Here is a 21,473-nt window from a genome sequence, read left to right as displayed (position 1 = left end):
TTCCCTTGCAGATGCAGACTGTAGCAGTACTGGCATTAGATGGAATCTAGTGGAATCTAGAATGGAATCTCTAAACATGCACAAGATTAGAAGAGAAGTTTGAAGACACTGCTGCAAGACAGATTATTACCAAAGCTTCTGGTTAATCATTTATTAGACTGCCCCACTGCAGCAAATCCACTTGGCTGTTCATGGCTGGGGAACCTTGTCGCATGCCTCTGTTCAAGTAATAAGATCCTGCTCTTCATCCTCAGACGCTCCACAGCTGCTGAGTGGGAGAACCCAATGTAGACAGCCTCCTTTGAGTTCATTCTTCCGGTCTCATGAACCCAGTCATCTTCTCTTTAGCTGAAAACAAACACATCAAGCAAATGAATGCTTCTCTCCTAGGGGGACATGACAGTGAGAATCAATCAGTAACCAGAAATAACGTGGGATAATCTTTAGACATTAAGAAATGTAAGAGGGCTAAATGCACACACATACATACATACATACCCAGATTAACAAATAAAAGGAATATCTGAGAGAGCCTGGGTTCAAGACTTGATACTACTTCCTTATCAGCTGTGTATTGGTGGTCAAGGTATTTAACATCTGTGCCTACACTTCCCCAAGTATAAAACGAAGATAATCATGGTATGTTCCTTTAAGGATTAAATACATTAATAAATACAAAGTGCTTAGAACAATGCCTGACACGTGGTAAGGAATGCTAGCGCCAGGTTCATCAGTATTGGTATCAGCATTATTCTTTAACAAAGAGATTTTTAGAGGCTGAACCATGAATCAAATTTGAAGCTATTCTGAAGATTCTGTGGTACTCTCAAAGACCCAAACCTGAAGTCCACATGAAACTTTGGGTTTTTCACTCCTGTAATTCAGTTAGCCGTGGGACAAGTCAGACCAGGATAATGGGTGTTCCCATAGTTAAGGTCAATTCATGGAACAGTGACTGAGTAAACTAACTGAAGATAATAATGATTCTGTGGTTTTGCAGAAGGATATCCTGAATCTTAGGAAATACACATTGAGTATTTAGAACAGAAGGGCCACGATGTGCGTACATTCTGCTCAGGTGATTCAAAATGGGGGAGGGGTAGGCAGAGAGAGATGGAAAAAGAAGATGCAAATGAAATGAAATGAATGTTTAACAATAGGTGTGACTCTATATCACCTGGTGTTCTGTGAACCATTCTTATTTAACAGCTTTTCTATAAGCTTGAGATAATTTTCTTTTAATGATAATTTTCTTTTTTTAATAACTTGTTAAAAAACTCATTAGGATGGGTTAATAATGAAAGAAGTGTAGACTCAGCTTGACTCTCAAGCAAGCATGGGGCCACTGCAGGACAAGAGGTGACCAGATAGTTCTGACCAGGCAGTGCCAGGAGAGCTCAGACTTGGAACAAGAGAATATGAAGTAATTCAGTGATTCAATTATCTAATGGTGTCAGGCTAAAATCTCCAGAGGCATCCGTCTCCACAACAGGCTCTGTTTATTCAGGGTTAATGTTGAAATTTTATTTTTAAATTTCACGTACTGCCTCTTTGCTGATCCTCCTACCTCAGATTTCTTTCCAACTTCATTCCATTTGGCAAACTGCAGATAGAATCAATCCCTAACCCACTGCTTTTACTATATCAGTTCCTCACCAAGGACATTACAATGATTTCCTGTTTTCTACAATACCTCATCTAAATGGTGCTATGTTATTAGTTTCTTTTTGATAATTTTACATATTTTGACTTGCAGTTTCAACTTTTATGATTTTTCCCCCCTGACCATTGAAAATAACAGGTCCTATAATTAGACTGACATTCAATACTGGTTGTTGCTTAGTTAGGGTCACATGGCTGGACTCTAGGCTTATGCCAAAATTGTGATTTGACTGAGATTGAGATAAAAGTTCTTTATTCTTTTTTTAAAATTTAAATATACTTTTATTTTAGAATAGTTTTGGGTTGCAGAAAATTTAAAAAGTTAATATAGAAAGCTCCCATGTACCCTACACATGGTTACCCCTGCTGTTAACTTTTGACATCACTAAGACAACTAGTGGACCAACAGTGTTGGAGAGCTGTTAACTGAGTTCCATACTTTGTTCAGATTTTGTCAATTTTCCACAATGTCCTTTTCTGTTTCAGGCTCCCATCCAGAAGACCATATTACATCTAGCTTTCCTATTTTTAAATTTAAAAATATGTAAAAAACCAAATGCTACACTTAAAAATAAGATACTTTGATGCTCTATCTTTTCCTCTTCCCTTGAACATGAAAAAATTTACAACATACTCCAGCTCATCCCAAGGAATGATTAGAACACTCATTTCCAGGATTCCTGAATTTTCTTTGTGTCAGTCTCTTTGAGAGTTCAAAGTCTCTTCCTGGACTTAAAAGTCCAAGGCTACATCTAATGAGCTGGTCCTAGACAGTTTTATTTCCTATAGAGTATAAAAGACTTCTGTACACAGCAATTCATATGGAGATTCTTGGAATCTCGTATTTGACACAAACACTCAGCGCTAAAATGAGCGTTCACTAACTACTAAGGAAAGTACTTCAGTAACATCCCTTCAGGCATGATTCATACCTCAGGGGCCAGGAATAGTAAAATACATCATCTGGCATCAACTGCCCTCATACTGCCAGTGACTTTTCTCTGATTTGGTCACAGGCAGGCATTTTATTCACCTGCTTAGAGATTCAGAGAGCTAATTAACAGATGAGGTCTAATCGGCTTTTCTAGCCTCTGATTCTGGATCTGCATGCCTTCTCATATCTGCCTGTTTCTCTGCATGGCTAGAACAAGTTCATCTCACCAAGGGACCCTGTTTCTCCTACCAGAAGTGGGGAATCAAATATAAGATCCTGTCAAGGATGAAGAGTTACACAGCTTTCAGAAAAAATTAAATATTTTTTAAAGTGGCAACAACTTTTTCCAAATGAAATATTTGCTATAAAATTTTAAACAGGCAATTAGGACATTCTATGTTTTGATGCTTCCATCAATTATTTGAAAACACAATACAAAATCCAAGGGCTTTTTGAAAAAAGAAAAAAAAATGTATTCATAAGTGTACCATCCCCACATTTATTTTCAGTTTTATGACTTCTTGTTCATGTTTGGTTATACTATGCATTCTGTTTGCCTCACATTATACTGTAAACCAATCCTACATTTCTATTTTCAATGTATTTTTAGTGTTCACATAATATTCCATTAAGTGTATGTATAATCATTTAAACCTTTCACTAATGTGCTGTATGAGGGCAAAGATAAGTGTCTTTTTTTTTTTTTTCCTCACCACTGTACACTCAGCATTTAATGGAGGGAAAGTAGATATTCATGACATAATTGAATAAAAAGTGAACTTCAATGGCTTTGAATTCTTATTCTCATGTATTATTTTTAATGTGTCCTACTTTTTTTGGTTACTTACTCTTTATTGGCCACCTTTTGATTAAAAAACAAACAAACAGAAAACATCGATCAGTTTCCTTTGATTGTGATCTTGGTATGACTGGTACAATTCCATGGAAATCCTTTGCATGTCTGAAATGTCTTTGTCCTACCCTCACATGTATTGCATAGCTTGGATACATAGAGAATTCTGTGATGGAAATTATGTCCCCTCAGAAATGTGAAGGCAACATCCCAGGACTCTTTTGAGAAAGCCGATGTCATTCTGACTCTTGATACTTTTGTTGTATGTAACATCCCCTGCTTACACAGCACCATCACCCTTCTCACTGTCTCTGTCTTCCTGGAAGGTTTGCCCAGGTGTTTTGAGATAACTTGATGACACAATTGTTATGGGTCTATATTCACCTATTCGTCTAGGCAATCAGTAGGCATTTTTTTTTTTTTGAGAGAGAGAGAGAGAGAGAATTTTTTAATGTTTATTTTTCAGCTTTCGGTGGACACAACATCTTTATTTTATTTTTATGTGGTGCTGAGGATCGAACCCAGTGCCCCATGCATGCCAGGCGAGCGCGTTACCGCTTGAGCCACATCCCCAGTCCCAGGCTTTTTTTTAAATATCTATTTTTTAGTTGTAGTTGGACACAATATCTTTACTTTATTTATTTTTATGTGGTGCTAAGGATTGAACCTAGGGCCTCATCAGTGGCCATTTTTAATCTAGAAGTTCATGTCTTTCACTTATGAAAGCTTCCCTTTTCCTGAATTATATCTCCTAGATTCTCCTATTTCTTCTCTTCTTGCTTCTCTTGTGCTGCCTCTTACATCCTCCACCTCTTCATGCCCCTCCTCCTTGTTTTGATGGTGAATCACTTGGAATGGATCTCCAACTTCATCTTTTCCATCTTTCTGAGACATTTCATCAAATTCATCTTCCAAACCTTCTCATGAGCTTTACATTTTTTCCTTTTTAATTTTTGAGTTGTAGATGAACTCAATACCTTAAGTTCACTTATTTATTTTTATGTGGTGCTGAGGATGGAACCCAGTGCCTCACACCTGCTAGGCAAGTGCTCTACCACTGACTACAGCCCCAGTCCCTCATTTTTAATTTTTGAGAGCTCCTTTTTGTTTTCAGAATCTTCCTCTCAAATAGCCAAGTATTTTCATGGATACAATCTTTCCCTCGAGTGGAATTAGTAATTTTTAGAAACATTTTCTTTACCTTGCAATCTATTTCCCCCAAGTTGTTTTATTCTTCTTTTCTTCTTTGTTTTGGTCTTTCATAGTAGAGACTTGCCTCAAGGATCTGGTCGTTTTTATTTAAGAATTAAATAAAAATTAAAATTAACTAAAACTAAAATTAACTGGAAGTTTTTTATTTTTAGGTCAATTTGGTCATTGAAATAGTTCTCTACAGGTGACATGACTGAGTCTTAATTGGAGCCCCCGCCCTACCCCATACACCTATTTTGGTGTTTTCTTGGGCTAGTCAGATTCTCCAGAGAATGATTTCCTAGTCTCCCACTTAATGGGAAAAGATATCATTGCTAGACTTCTGGGAAGTGGGAGTGGGAGAAGGCCTCTTCTACTTTCAGACTTCTACTTAATCCCCTTGACGTAATATGGTCCCCTATTTCTGATGCCTCCGCAAGTCCTACTTTATCCTCTTTAGAGAGTACTCTCTAATCTGCTGAAGATGACAAGTGGCATTTGCCTGATTGTACAGAATAGGGGTATGGTAGCTAGAAAATGATTTTTTTAATGCTTTTTAAAAAATGCTTTTAAAAGTTTCGTTATAAACACAGTAAAAACACAAAATCTATGGCTCTTCTAGGCTCTCTGGTACCAGTACACAGGAAAAAAGAGATCAATCTTGGGTTGATGGAAATTATGTCAACATAGCTTTGGTCTCTAAATACAGAAAGACAGTTTTCAATCCAGGAAATCATTTGTTTTCGTACCCCTTGTTATAGCCTGCTTGTTAATAATCTAATGTCATTTTAGTTAAGTCTTCTGCACTTTAGGTAAGTTTTATGCAATTCCCCACCTCTAACCTTCTACAAAGCAGAACAGAAAGACAGCATTTTATTATACACCAATAATGTTTATTATCTTTAACAAGGAGTGGCCTAAAGAGATCGTTGGCCTACTAGTTAATTATTGACAAAGAGAAGGGCTGTAAATTAACCATTCCAAAACTAGAGCCACTATTGTTCTGGACCTCTAAAAAAAGTAATTTCATATAATCAATTTACTATTTTGGTAACTTGTTGCAAATTGTTTATGTTGGAAGTATGCAAGGAAATAAAAATCCTTAAATCAAAGCTGCTTTATCATGTGCATCACAGACAGGTAAGTCTTCTGCAATTTAGGTAAGTTTTATGCAATTCCCCACCTTTAACCTTCTACAAAGCAGAACAGAAAGACAGCATTCAATAATATTTCCTCACATGAATTTAAGGGTGATGGGTCTACAGAGTTATTCCTACCCTAAAATTACTAGGTTTTGAATTCTTTTAGTCAAGCTCAATGGACTTGAATTTGAGCTTTGTATTTAAAGAGTATTTTAGAGCTCCATCTTCTTTTCAGGTGAATATCCTTTATAGTCCTCACGTCTCAGAGGAGGTCAATCTCCTCCCCATACCCGTAAACAAGGAACAAGCATGAACTGGTGTAAGATTATAATTTTGGTGCTTGTTAGAGAATAAAATACACTCATTTCACTGCAGTATGTCAAGAATCCAGATAATAAATATAAAGCAATGAAATAGAACTGTGAGTCTAGAAATAAACCCATTCATCTGTGGTCAATTGGTTTTGACCTTGACAAGGGGGTCAAGACTATTAAATGGAAGAAAAAAATCTTTCAATAAAGGGTAATGGGACAACTGGATATTTACATGCAAAAGAAGAAAGTTGGGTACCTACCTCACTTTATATACACTATACATAAAATTAGCTCAAAAAGATCAAAGACATAAATACCCAGACTAAAACAATAAAACTCTCAGAAGAAAATTTAGGATTAAAGCATCATGACCTTGGATTGAACAATGTTTTCTTAGGTATGAAAACAAAGGTGTAAGCACCCCAGGAAAAGATAAATAATTTGACTTAACCAAAATTAAAAACTTTTATGCTTCAAAGAACACAATTAAAAGAACAAAAAGATAACCCACAAAATGGGAGAGAATACTTGCAAATCATATATCTGTTAAGAGTGTAGTGTCTAGAATACGTAAAGAATATTTACACTCAACGAGAAGACAACCCAATTTAAAAAACAACAACAAAAAAGGTCTTGAATAGACATTTATCCAAAGAACATTTAATAAATATATGACAAGGTACTTAATTAATATCATTCCAAAACTAGAGCCACTGTTGTTCTGGACTTCTAAAAAAATTGGTTATTAGGAAAATGCAAAGCCAAGCCACAAAAACATACTACTTCATAACTACTAGAAAGGATATGATAGAAAAGATGGGAAATAACACAAGTTGTCAAGGACATAGAGAAATTGAAATCCTACCATTGCTATTTGCAGCTGCTGTGTAAAACAATTTGGCAGTTCCTCAAAAGGTTAAACATAGAGTTACATCTGACCTAGCAATTCTACTCTTAGATATGTCCCCAAGAGAACTAAAATCACATATCTCATCAAAACTTACACATGAATGTTCATAGTATTATTATCCATAATAGCTGAAAGATGCAAACAACTTGAAGTATTCATCAATTAATGTATAAAAAAAACAAAATGTGGTGTATCATATAGTGGATTATTATTCAGCCATAAAGAAGAATAGACTACTGGTATATACCACTGTATTCATCTGTTTTTTGTTGCCAATAACACAATACCACAGACTGAATAAGTTTTCATGAAAGAGTTTTATTTTGGCTCATGGTTCTGGAGGTCCAGGTTGAAGGACCACATCTGGTGATGGTTGCTGTCAGTCCACGACATCACATGGCAAGAGACAGAGAGTGTGTACATGAGTTTTGTCTCCTCTGATTTATCTTTGCTTACAAGGCCCCTGATATTCAATCATGGGGGCTGCATCCTGACTACTTTATCTGATCCTAATCACCTTCCAAAGGCCCCATCTCCAAACATCATAGTCAGATCACCTCTCCTCTTTATCTCTCACAACGGGGATTAATTTTCAACATATGAACCCTTGGGGGATACACTCAAACCATTCAAACCATTGCAGCTACAATATGGTTGAACTTTGAAAATGTTATGCTAAGTGAAAGAAAACAGGCAAAAAAAAAAAAGTCTATGTGCTATGTAATTTCATTTTCATGAAATATTCAGAACAGGCAAATTTATAGAGAAATAAAGGAGGATTAACAGTTGCCAGGTACTGGGTAAGGGAAATAGGCATTGACTGCTAAATGGCATAGGGTTACTTTTTGGGGGTGAGAATGTTCTGGAGTTAGTGGTCATGGTTGCACAGCTTTGTGAATGTGCCAAAAAAATACAAGTTGTTCACTTTAGAATGGTGAATTACGTCTCAATTTTTAAATAAATTATGAAAAACTTTAGTGAGAAAGTTTTTGTCATTGATTTCCACATGAGAAGACCTATAATTAGGATTCATACACATTAGAGGACACAAAAGACTTAAATACAATTAAAGGCAGCAAAGTTCTCCATGGGAAGAATAATAATTTCAAAAATCATTTTTTTCCATATTAATTTTTGTAATGAAGAGTCTTCTAAATCAAATCACAGAAATCTTCTTTGACAGGGAACAATAGTTAATAAGTGGTTTTATATATCAAAGGGTAATAGGTGCTAACGTAGAAAAATAAAGGATATTAGCCTAGACAGGGAATGTACTGAATTCTGTAAGTAGTTCGGGGTATACCTCTGGGATGGGCTACATTTGTGCTGAGCTCTGAAACAACTGAGGGCAGACACCTGTGGAAGCAAGTCACAGGCTGAGATATGCCTGGTATAAATATGGAAAAGCCAGGGTCCAGGTGATCCTATGGCTAGAGCAGAGCGAGTAGCAGGGAATGAGTTGAGAGCAGTCATAGGCAGGTGGGTAGGAGATGAATCATGTGGAGGCTTTGCATTTTGATCTCAGTGAGATGGCGAGATGCTGGAGAGTTCTGAGCAGAGGAGTAATGAGACCCCATTTGGGTTTTAAAGGATCACTCTGACTCCTGTGTTAAGAATAATGTGTAATGGGACGAAATTGGTACTACGCGACAAATTATTAGACTGTTGAATTTTTTTAGGCAAGGGATAAAGGATGAAGGCAGTGGAAGAAGTGAGAAGTGATTGGGTTATGGATCTCCGTGGAAAAAACAGTCTACTACATTACACGATGGGCGGGATACGGGGTCTGAGAGAAAAAGTAAGGTTAAGGATGAACACAGGGTTTCACTGTCAGCAAACGGGAAGCAGGGTGGCCAGTTACTGAGAGTGGAGTTTGGCTTGGGAATATTACATCTGACATTCTTATTAAATCCAAGTGGAGACAGCAGTAGGCAATTAGGAAGGCTTAAGGGAATCTAAATTTCATCTGGAAACTAAGGGGAAAAAGTTGCTAAGTAAAATTCAAAATGTAAATGAATGCAGGGCATTGCCTTTACAGATGACGACGTGCAATCTAAAATTACAATAAATAAAGTGGAAAAGAAAGAACAGAGATGGATGGAACAAGAGATTCACCTTGAAACAGTTCCTCAGGTCCTCTCTGCACTTGCAGCTTTAAGTGCTGATGTTTTTGATATTTTTGATAAGCCCTAAATCTTGGATGCTGACTCATAACCTTGTTGAGATGAGCACTTTTTCCAATGGAAAATCTTGTTTTCCCTTGATATACATAATCATTGTTCAAAAAATTAAACCAATGCAGACTACCACCCCTCCAAGTTTTGAGATAGTCTGACCTTAATATCCTTCCAAATCTTTCTTCTAAGGCAAGATGTGAATTGTGTGCCCTGTGGATGTGGTTGTGTATAACTCAGCTGTGAGTGCACCAAGCGAAGGTCCACACTGTGGAGGTGTGAATGCAGCTTTGTTTTAGTTTTCAATTATATTCCCAAGTAATTCACTAAAGATTTGAAGTGAATGCTTTCTACACCATTTGTTAAAGTTATGGAATAACTTTATTAATATCATAGTCACTGTCATAGCAGCTGATGCATACTCAATGTGATGTTTCCTGGGCAGCTCACTCCTTGCTAACTGCCCCACATGCATCCTTCAATGGAACCGTCCCTAAAATCACCCTTTTATAGGTGGAAAAACTGAGGATGAAATAGACTGAGTAACTTGCTCACAACCAGAAAAAAATAGTAGTGCCAGGATCTGAACCCAGATGTGGCCAATCACAAAGCCCCAACTCTTAATTGGTAGGCTTCTTGGAATATTAAGAATCTATACCACATGATAAAACATCTCCACAAATCAACAGAGGAAGGGATAAAATTACTTAATAACTAGGCCTCACTCCTCATCATATGATGAATTATTTCCAGTTAATAACACATAAGGAAAGTGAAAGTAAGGGAAACGAAACTTTAAAAATACAATATAAATTCTTACCTTATTTTTAAAAAAGAGAAACTTTGCTGAGCTGAAGATACAGCTCAATGGTAGAGTGGCTCGCCTAGTGTATGAAGCCGAGTCCAAGACCCAGCACCCCCAAAATAAATAAATAAATAGAAGAAAAAAATTTAAAATAGGAGAAAATATAGGTGAGTATTTTACTGATTTGAGGGTTAAGGAAGGATTTTGGAGTAGGAAAAGGAGGGTTCGTTATGTTTTTAAAAATGAACTTGTATTAATAATCATGTTAAAAATTATAACAATAGGAAGGGCAGCAGAATAAAATAGACATTATTATTGCTGTATGTATATAGGTGACTGTATGACCAATGTGATTCTGCAACCTGTACAATCAGAAAAACGTGAAATTATACCCCATTTGATTCAAATGTATGAATTGTCAAGATCATTGTACTGTCATGTGTAACTAATAAAAAAAATATAACAAAAATAAGTATCATCTAAAAGTCAATTTCTTTTTTCTTTTTTTTAAAAAATATTTTTTAGTTGTTGATAGACCTTTATTTTATTTATTTACATGTGGTGCTAAGAATAAAACCCAGTGCCTCACACATGCCAGGCAAGTGCTCTACCGCTGAGCCCCAGCCCCAGCCCCTAAAAGTCAATTTCTTTTTACCCAATAAGTCATTGAGATTCCAGGAACGTATACTGAACAAAAAGAGGTGCTGAGATAAACAAAGATTTCTACACAAGGATAATCACTGTAGCATTATCAACAACCCCTTAATTTTTTGAGAAAATTGCTAAATTCAATTATAGGAGAATGATTGAATAAAATAAAGAACATTTTAATGAAAAATATTATAAATCTATGAGTCCTGCTTTCAAAGAACTCTTAATAATAACACGAGGAATCTCTCACATATTAGGCTTATTAAGGAAACAGAAGATTGAAAATTGTTAATATATTTTATTTCCTCTAACTTTTTATGTTTAGCATTACCTGAATTAAGCAAGAGATACTAGGCAGATACACATATGAAGAAATTATGACAGAGCATGAAAATAGTTATTATTTGGCGATTATAAGAATACGACTATTTTGGGGGGGCTGGGGTTATGGCTCATTGGTAGGGCGCTCGCCTAGCAGGTGCGAGGCATTGGGTTCGATCCTTAGCATCACATAAAAATAAATAAATAAAATAAAGGTACTGTGTCCAGCTACAGCTAAAAAAATTAAAAAAGAATATGACTATTTTTTTTACATGTATATTTTGGGCTATAATTTCTTTCTTTCTCTCTCTGTCTCTCTCATTCTTTCTTTCTTTCGAGACAGGGTCTTGCTAAATTGCTAAGGGTTTTGCTCAATTGCTGAGGCTGGCTTTGAGTTTGCATTTCTCCTGCCTCAGCCTCATGAGCCACTGGGATTATAGGTGTTTGTCACCACATCTGGCTTGGTTGTATTTTTAACTTTATTGTTGTGATTGGTAATTTTTATTATCCATAATGAGCTAAGTGATTTTCTAAATCCATCCATCCATTTATTTATTTATATTAGATCTTTATGGTTATACACATTAATTGGGTTCATCCTGACAAACTCAAACATGCACGGTACATTTATTTATGTATAGTCATTTTATTTACTTATTCATTTCTTTACTTACTTTTTAATCTATCCATATAATAATTCGTGTAAGAAGATTGAGTTTGAATTGGGCTGTGGCAGATAATAAATATGACTTTGACAAATTACCAATCTTCTCTAGCCTCTTTTCTCATCCACAAAATGGAAAGAGTAATACCTGATCTGCAAGAGTACATGATGTAATGTATACAAAAAACTCTGCATGATGACTCACTGTTAAAAGGCATTCAAGAAACAACAGTTGGTATTATTTGATTATTGTTAGTTTTTAAAGTGGAAAAAGATTTAAGAAGCAAAGAAGTAGTGAGGAACTGAAAATGTGTGGTCAGGGGGATTATTTTTAAGTAATGTCAAAACAAGAGCTATAAAATATGTTACATTCTTGTAACCTAAAGTGAGTGCCAGTGTCAACTTATACCAAAGATCAAACCAAAAACCAAACACTGTTAGGAATAATGCAATGCACTGGGTAACACCAGCAAACTGTCCAAAGATGTTTAGTAACTCTCACATTGCCACCTTGTGGAATTAGTGACACATTACATATCCCACGGAGATTTTATTTTGAAGCAAAATATATAGAAAGGCTAAATTATACAAATATTCATGTTAAAAAATAGTATTTAATACAGCAAGATCATATGTAAATCGATCAAGCCCATATTCATTTTTTTTGACAGTGAGAGAGGGGAGAGAGAGAGAGAATTTTAATATTTATTTTTTAGTTATCGGCGGACACAACATGTTTGTTTTGTATGTGGTGCTGAGGATCGAACCCGGGCCGCACGCATGCCAGGCGAGCGTGCTACCACTTGAGCCACATCCCCAGCCCCCATATTCATTTTTAAAGTAATTTTCTTTCATTATAGAAAGTGGTTTTACAGGAAGTTGGCAAACAAAGATAATTGCCATAATCCTATCATTGCAATAACATCATTTGAAAATTATTTTTATTTCATCCCATTTTATTTTTAAGTTAATATAATATTGTTAGAATTTTTCATGCTATTGCACTCTTCATAGTGATTTTTAATGACTGTACGACACTGTATCGAATGGATGTGCCAGACCTTGACTCAATAGTCCCTTAATGTTGGACATCTAGACTGCTTCCAACAAAAAGGAGCCTATTTTGATAGTTATTGTTTAGGTAGATATTAATCTACTTAGTTTTAAAATTAAAATGTGTGATTACAAAAGTAATGTGTTATTAGTATTTTAAAAGATAAGCAAAAATAAGAAAACAAACTACAGTCACAGTTTCCCAACCCAGATAACTACTTTAACACCCTGAAGATATTTTACAACATAGAGAGTATACGTTGACTTTGTTTTGTACTGGGGATTGAACCAAGGGCCTTGTACATGCTAGGCAAGTGCTCCACCACAGAGCTACACCCTCTGCCCTTTTTATTTTATTTTGAAACAGGTTCTCACTAAGTTGCCCAGGCTGGTCTTGAACTTGTGATCCTCTTGCCTCAGTCTCCCAAGTATCTGGGATTATAGGTGTGCACCACCATACCTAGTTTATATTGACATTTTAAAACAAAAGTTGGATTATATTACTAGAACATGCCTTTTCACTTGAAATTATATCACATATAACTTTTTGTCAGTTATGATAATTGAAAGCATTATTTATTGACTAAATCATATTTCATTATATAGATTGAATATTTTCTTTCACTACTGGGGGTTGAACCCAGGGCCTTGAGTGTTAGGTGATCACTCTACCACTGAGCTACATCCCCAGCTCCAGTACTTGTTATCTAGATTAATTAATACACACACAAAATGATGCAGTGCACAGTACTAAGCTCTGATTTATTCATTGTTGAACATGGTGTTTACAATATGATGGGGGAAATAGGCATTATATAAATAAACAGGGAAAAATACATAAGCATAAATTTCGATTAAACACCATGAAGAAAACAGGATACTATGAGAGAAAATAACAGGGATATACAAGTTGGTTGCAGAAGGTCTAAGGGAAAAGAGGAAATCTGGACTTCAAGAATGAAGAACTGGAAGAACATTCTAGACAGAGGATGCAGCATATTTGAAAGACCTCAGGTAGAAAAATTCTTAGTATTGAAACTAAAAGATGGTTACTGTGGCTACCATGGTGAGGCTGGGAGAGGTGAAGCTGAAGGCCTTCTGTGGTCTCGTAAGGTGTATTATATTTTAATCTGTGGGAGTAACATAATGAATGATGGTTTAAAAAGCTCACTCACCTATTATGTGTTGGAGAATGGAGTGAGAGGCAAGAGTGGTGGTGGTGGGGAGACTAGTTAGGTGAATACTGCAATAATCCAAATGAGATGATGGGGGAATGAATCAGGGTAGACATAATGGATAACTCAAGATATAAAGGAGTGGTATCTTACATTGGAGTGGGGGAAGTTGGTTAGTCCTTATAGTTAGCAGTGGACACTGCATCAAGATTGCTGCTAATATTTATGGGCTCTGAGATAAGAAGAAAAATAGAAGAACCCACTCCTATTCTCTCCTCACCCCTTGCTCTAGCCCACACGGTGAGGGGTCTCACTTGTGGACACCTGAGCCCTCAGATCCATGCTTTATCCACATCACCTACCATAGCCACAGCTAGAATCCGCTCAGGAGGAAGTTCCTAAGAGACCCAATCATGCCTTGTCTGGGGAAGAGGGAAATTCTAGGATCCCGGGCTTCTGGAATGTGATCTTGGAATGTGGGCACATTCCCTAGCCCCATGTGTATAATTAGCTATGTGTATAATTCATAAATGAATTTTATATTTAGACTTGGGTCCCATTCTCAAGATATCTCTTCTTGCCCATGGAAGGAGATTGGAAAGAGGACAAGAGCAGGGATCCTACTGTTCAGGATCTAGAGGTGGGCACTGATTGCAGTTCATTAACATTAAATGTGAAAAATAATCTTAAGTCATCCATGCAGTATTGCACATATGTTGAATATATGTGAACCGATATCATTGTTTTCTTTTTCCTCCTGGTCCATGTTTCTCTATGGCTCTCAGTTCAATTTAACCTACCATGAATTTGGTGGAGTCAACTCTCAGTTACCTGGCTACTTGGACAACGTGTTTCCTTCTGTATCCCCAGTAATCGAACCCTTACAATTAGTAATACCTTCTTTATATGTGGTCTTTTAGGCTTGGTGGCATTTAATGCCCACTTTAATACATCTGTATCTTCCTGTATACTTTGGAGAATGATAAGACTTGGAATGACATGTTGAAAAAGACAGGGATAAATTTAAGAATAAATCTAGGTTTCCAGTTTGAGCAGTTTGTTCAACAGTGGTACTATCTGCTGAGATGGAAAAAGCTGGTGTAGATGGAACACAACTTATTCATCCAGTTTCCTATTCTTGGACACTTGGGTTGTTTGTGTTATTTTATAACTAGGAAAAATACTCTGATTTGTAGCAAAATCACATCACTAATTTCTAAATAGTTTCTGGGTAAAGAACAGGAGTGCCAAATGACTCTTTTTTTTAAAAAAAAAGTATTTATATTTTCTAGTTGTCAATCGGCCTTTATTTTGTTTATTTATATGCAGTGCTAAGAATCAAACCCAGTGCCTCCTACATGCCAGGCAAGCACTCCTACCATTGAGCAACAACCCCAGCCCACCAAATGACTTTTAAAGGAGCTGTTAACATTAAGCTAATGCTAATATTGGGATAGATTTGAATATTTGAGTTCAAACTCTCCATTGCTCCCACTTCCCTTCTATCCCATGTTTGCTTTGACCATTCAAAATCAAACTTTTGTTAAGTACCTACCATATCTTATACAAGGCTTGACATAAATCTACCTTTGCTCCTTGTTGGGGCTGGGAGACGACTGGGGAAAAGAAAGGGCTGCATCAGACTGAAGTTTTGAATTTGGGTGACTTGGATATCTGACCCATAAACTTGTTTGGCATTGAATATCAGGCCAAAATTTTTAAAAAATTGAATTTTTTTCTTCATTCAGGTTGGTGATGTCACTCTAAGAGTTTAAAAGAAATAAAATGTTTACTTTTGGGCATACTACAAATAGGACACTGAGATTAGGCTTTGCCCCAAACCATTTTGATTTAGAGAGTACCATTTTATAGTAAGTCTTTAGAACATTATGCAAATTTTGTCCCTTAACCAATGGCCACGTCAACCTGCCAGTCCGTGAGGCAGGACTACTCTATTCAGGGATCTGTCTCATGGCTCCTGATAGAGAAGGATGGAGCAGGAGACCCAAGGTCAAGGCAGGAGTCCTTCAGCGTGAGGGTCCTTTTTGGCACAGTAGCACAAGCTCCTAACTCTTTATTTGAGAGTAACTTTTATACTTCTTGACTTGAGTACCTAATTTGCCAGCTGTTAACTCCAACCTTGAGGAAAAGAAGGAGTGAGCAGACTTCTTTACCTTTGTAACTCGGGAGAGTCCAACCTAACTACAATATGGCTCTGCTCTCACTGGTGCTTAGTGGAAGATGTGAGCATGAACAGTAAGCACCATGTTTACTGCTCTCAGGAGTCCAAAGTCATGGGAAGACTTAAACCTCTGCAATGCTGGAAAATAATGATTGTGCGTCCATGTGTTCAAAGAATCGAAAGAAGATTCCTGGAATATTGTGAACCTAATGCAAGACTTGATTATGAGTGTTGCTGCTACTCTAAACATATCTATCGTGCAAGCTCCTGTGATCAAGAATGGCTACTGACAGTTAATGACTGGGGCTGGAATGCTTACTTAAGTAATTTCTTGGGTCTCTGAGTTGTGCTCCCGTTTTTAAAATGGGAACAACTTTATGTCTTGTGATTCTTATAAGAAAGTAAAGAGATAATTCACATAAAGCCCTTACCATAGTACCATTTTGCATATTTTGGACATGATATCTGTTCCCGAAGCAATGTATGCTATTCTAGTAATCCAATTCATAACATAGTAATGCATTTTATCATATTGCATATTTGAAAACTAGAGGAACTATTTCCAGGTTATATTTGTAATGAAAAAAAAAAAAAACCCAGTAATTTTTAAGTGAAACACTTCTTAAAAGGCTTAACATCTACCTTTTAAAAACTACATGTTGAGCATCCCTAATCTGAAAATATGAAATCCAAAATGATGAGGACTGACATCATGCCACAAGTGGAAAACTTCACATCTGACTTCATGTGATGGGTCACAGTCATAACTCAGGGACACTAAAAACACTATATAAACTTATTTTCAGGCTGGGTGTGGTGTGGTGTCCCTGTAATCTCAGCAACTCAGGATGCTGACATAGGAGGATCACAAGTTTGAGGCCGGCCTCAGCGAGTTAGTGAGATTTTGTCTCAAAATAAAAAAATGTGAAGGGCTGGAGATGTAGCTTAGTAGTAGACTACCCCAGGGTTCAACCCTTCAATACTCCCTCCCACAAAACCAAACAAGTTGCAGGCTATGTGTATAATTCATAAATGAATTTTATATTTAGACTTGGGTTCCATTCCTGAGATATCTCATTAAGTATATGTGAATATTCCAAAATTTCGAGAATCTGAAATCTGAAACACTTGTTCTTAGCATTTTAGATAAAGGATACTTAACCTAGATATGAAGTGGTTAAACCTTTGGAATCTAGATATTTGTTAGTTTTTTCACAAAATTATACTGTAGATCTGCTTCTTTCGGAATGGGCTCTTGCAGAGCCTTGCTCAGTTGGCTACTGAAGCAACACAACAGCAGACCTATCTAGACCATTATTTTTAGATAAGCATGGCGATGACTTGTAATGAACTCAATTTTCTGGCACTTTGTAGACTTCCATAGTTTGGAAGTAAAAAAAAAGACATCTAAAAAAAGATGCTTGTTTCCCAGAAAAAGAAGAGTCTTTGTAACTTTCTTCATACCCCACCATGCATGTATGTCTCTGGGACAAATGAAAGAATGTTGTAATTTCAACTTTCCATGCCCAATAAGAGACCAACATTTTGTAAAAAAAAAAATAGTAGTCACAGGTGACCCTGACATTTATTTAATCCAGTGTTCTAACCTTCTTCCTTTTTCCTAGGAATCCATTAAGAAGGAAAACAGGACATTTGGTCCTATTTTATCTCTTCCTGCCAAAATCTTGGGGTGCTGCATGACAACAGAGTACATTCTGTCCAGATCAGGGGATTCTGGAATGGGCAGGGCTCTGCAGACCATGCATTTTTTCTGAATGATGGCCAACGAAAGAGACTCTGGCCAGTATATGAAGGGCTGAGGAACTGTATGGACGCCAGCTGCTCAGAGATAGAGCAAGGAGCTCTGTGTAGACAGTCCAAAGAGCAGCTCTGCTCTCTCCCCATCAGAGCAGGCAGTCTGGAAGTGCTGCCTCCTAGGAGGACTTCCCAACTGGGAAAAAGCAGGAATGGCTAAGTTAATTTCTATTAAGAATTAATGCTTGGCTGTACCTGTAAGTCATGTGTTCCAAAGCAAACGAGAAGCTTCCCAGAGTGCAAGATGTTCAATCCTTCTAAATCCCAGACTGAGACATGTGATCTACCCCAAGGCTTTTTCTCCTGATGTGTATTTCCTGAAAGATATTCTCTTTGCAAAAATTACAATGAAGGCACAATCCCTTTCCCACCCTGGGAAGCTTATTGAAACACTAAAATAAAAATTACTTTGGACATACTTTTAAATCCTCTGAGTACAAACAAAGCAGGGAAATATTTCAGGATGATCATTCCCCCCGCCCCCCATATCAGGCACCAGCTTTGTCTTGCAGCCGCCGGTGGGCAGGTACTTCTATTTGGGTACTGCTATTCAGAAATACTAAAGCTTTGCCTAGCTTCCTACTGCATGTCTGTGCTAACACTAGGGTTCTTCAGCTTGTAAATCTTTTTCTTTTGTGTTTAGTCTTTTGTTGCTTGGCTCTATTTTCATTGTCATGTTTACTGCCAAAGTTTTTTTTTTTTTTTTTTTTTCAGTCACAGTTTGCCAACATTTTGGCATTTCCAGGCTATTAAGAGTAGATAAATAGACCATGTGCAAAGCGGACTGTTCCTCCAAGTGTTATCCCTCTAAGTCAAAGATTAACTTTGGACCAAACCTTTGAGAGTAATGTCCTTTAGGCTGCTGACTTAGCTAATGAGCAAGAAGCCACATTCTGTTAGGCAATATCTGCCAATAAGAAAGTCAGACCTTGGCAGGAGTGGCTGAGGCCCTCTCCTGATTTGGGGCTGGGCCAGTCAGGCAGAAGCTGCTTATCTGCGCAGATAGGACAGCCCAGCCCATAGGCCAGGAAATCCTGGCTTTGGGGATCACATCAGCGTTGAGGCTCACATCTGGTGAGCAAATATTGACAGTCCTCTTGTGTGGGGTGGGGTGGGGGACAGATTGGTTAATGACTGTCAGGTTCCATACCTGAAAGAGCTCAAAATCTTTACAGAGGGGTTGGGAGAGAAATTCTGTAAGTAAAAAGAGTGCTTTTATTTAATTAACCTGTTCTAGGAGTAAGCTCCACAGGACAGCACAGAACAGCATGAACTAGTGACCACTTATCACTGTTGCAGTCTGAGCCTGTGTGTTTCTGGGTCTTTTGATGACTCACTGGCATCAAGGGAAGAACAGAAAAAGAAGGGAAAGGAACTAACCTTTTTTGAGGACTATGTATGTTGGGCACTGGTGTCAGGATTTCACACACATTTTTCTCATTCAATCCTCAAGAGAAGGTATCATTAGTTCCTTTTGCCAGGTAAAGAAAGAGAGAAGTGACTTGTCAACATAATGGGGCAGGCAAGATCCAAATTCATGTCCATCAGATTCCGAATCCCATGCTTTTCCCACTAGACCAGGATATGCATGGTATGGCTGAAGACTAAGCAGGAGAGAGAGACAAAGGGACCACTTAGCTATCCTGTATGAGGGCAGGTCTTGAGAGTGTGTATGATCACAAAGTGAGCAGTTCACTCTGCTGTGGAAAACAATAGGGATTGAACTCAGGGGCATTCGACCACTGAGCCATATCCCTAGCCATATTTTGTATTTTATTTAGAGACAGGGTCTCACTAAGTTGCTTAGGGCCTCGCTTTTGCTGAGGCTGGTTTTGAACTCACGATCCTCCTGTCTCAGCCTCCTGAGCTGCTGGGATCACAGGCATGCACCACTGTACCCAGCATTATCACTTATTTTTAAAGGGTGCAAAATTATGCAGAAAATTACGAGTTTGTCTATTTTGTACCTCAGTTTCTGAATAAATTCTTGGATCCAATAAGGACATCAGTTTTCCTAGGGTCTGTGTGATGGGAATGCTTTGTGTAGCAGTGCTAAGACGGGGAGAGGAGGCAGAACCTCTAAGACAAAAGGCACAGACATCCATCTCTGTCAAATATCTACATAAAAGAACCCCCTGTTCCAGCACACAGTTCAAATCTAATTTCCAGAATGCTAAGGGACTTGACAAATGGACTAGTGATTTTTGTGTTGAATCTGCATAAAATATTTAACTAACAGACCCAGTATTAGTCAGGAATTCTAACCCACTTGGATTTGATCACTGTCAGATAAATGAGGGGGGGTATACTTTGGGCATTGATATTTCCAATGGGATCAACAATTCAGTAAAAAGCAAATCTTAAATTTAAACTCTTCTGAGGTTACTCACCACCCATAGGATAAAATAGAATCTTCCTGGTAGGCGGATGAGGCTTGGCCTGACTCCCTAGCCTCACCTGCCAGCCCTATACTTCATAAGAGCAAATGATTGGGAGGTGATCCCTTTCCAACTGGATGTACCACAAATGCTATTTCACACCTCTCCTTAATACAGAGTGTCTTTCTTCTGGGAACTTCTTACCTGGTAACATCTGTTGCCCCATCTTGTTCCTTGACCCCACTCTCTCCAAACAGGATGAAGTGTCACCACCTTCCCCAATGTCGTGTGTAACCCACCAAACACACTTCCATGGCTACCATACCATGGAAAATTTTTTCTTTATCTTGTTTGGAATCTTCAACGAGAGATAAGAATTGACTTCTTAAAATATCTCCCTAACATAAATACAAGGAATAAATTCCCTAGTTGAAAATTTCAGAATATACTTTCAGTGGAATTCCAAAAGTTGGTAGTTTTTCGAATAAGCATGATACAGAAACATTTGTTCTAAAAACATGTAAGGTGATTGAAGGGCAATATTCTTCTACTAGACATTGATTCTACTTGAAAGCTATAAAAAGGAGATACTAAACCTAAACCTACCTTCCCCCAGATATCAGGATCTTTGGATATATTGATTATCACTGTTAGAATTCAAACACTAAAATGCTTCATCCTATCCCGAGTATTGCAGGTCCCAAAAGAGAAAATACTTGGGTAGTTTCAAGGGCTGTTTGCTAATTATTGCTCTCAACCAGCAGGTGTCGCCGGAGACAAGCACATTTGCTACGACTGCCAACTCAAGGATCAAAGAAAAATCCTTCTCCAGTGGTAGTCTTCTTCCAGTCAGTTTGCAAAAGCTTCCCTGGCAATGACTAGCATGCATGTCCAGAGTGCTCAAGGTTTATTATGCAGGAGAAGCCTCTGGGATGGAGGTGTATGTGAAAATGCAGAGCCTGTGCCCTAACTGAAAAGATTCTGATTTTAATAAGCATGGAGTGAGGCTCTGTGTAATTTCCATTTTAAGTATCACCCTTCACCCTCCCTGAATCCTCTATTGTGAAGCACTTTCAGAAACCCTAATTGGTTCCCTATGCACAGTATTTATTATCATCTAATAGCCTTGACACAGAGATAACCAGGCTGCAAAGAGAATCATTGTTCATTCATTCAACAGACATCTGTTGAGCCTTTACATCTTACCAGTCACCATTGGACACTTCCACAAAGTCACACAGCTCATCCT

General features: G+C 37.5%; 1 protein-coding gene across 1 annotated transcript in view; it reads right to left on the bottom strand.

Moving 5' to 3' along the window:
* Window positions 1–123: 123 nt before the first annotated feature.
* Window positions 124–21,473, bottom strand: part of Slc44a1 (solute carrier family 44 member 1) — a 186,160-nt gene continuing 164,810 nt past the window's right edge. The window contains exon 16 of the mRNA XM_027942969.3: window positions 124–348. Within this exon, the coding sequence (XP_027798770.1) occupies window positions 334–348 (15 nt within the window). The 3' untranslated portion in view covers window positions 124–333. The remainder of the gene's footprint in view (window positions 349–21,473) is intronic.

Source organism: Marmota flaviventris, chromosome 13, assembly GCF_047511675.1.
Source record: "Marmota flaviventris isolate mMarFla1 chromosome 13, mMarFla1.hap1, whole genome shotgun sequence".
NCBI lineage: Eukaryota > Metazoa > Chordata > Mammalia > Rodentia > Sciuridae > Marmota > Marmota flaviventris.
This window is presented reverse-complemented; position numbering and strand designations above follow the sequence as displayed.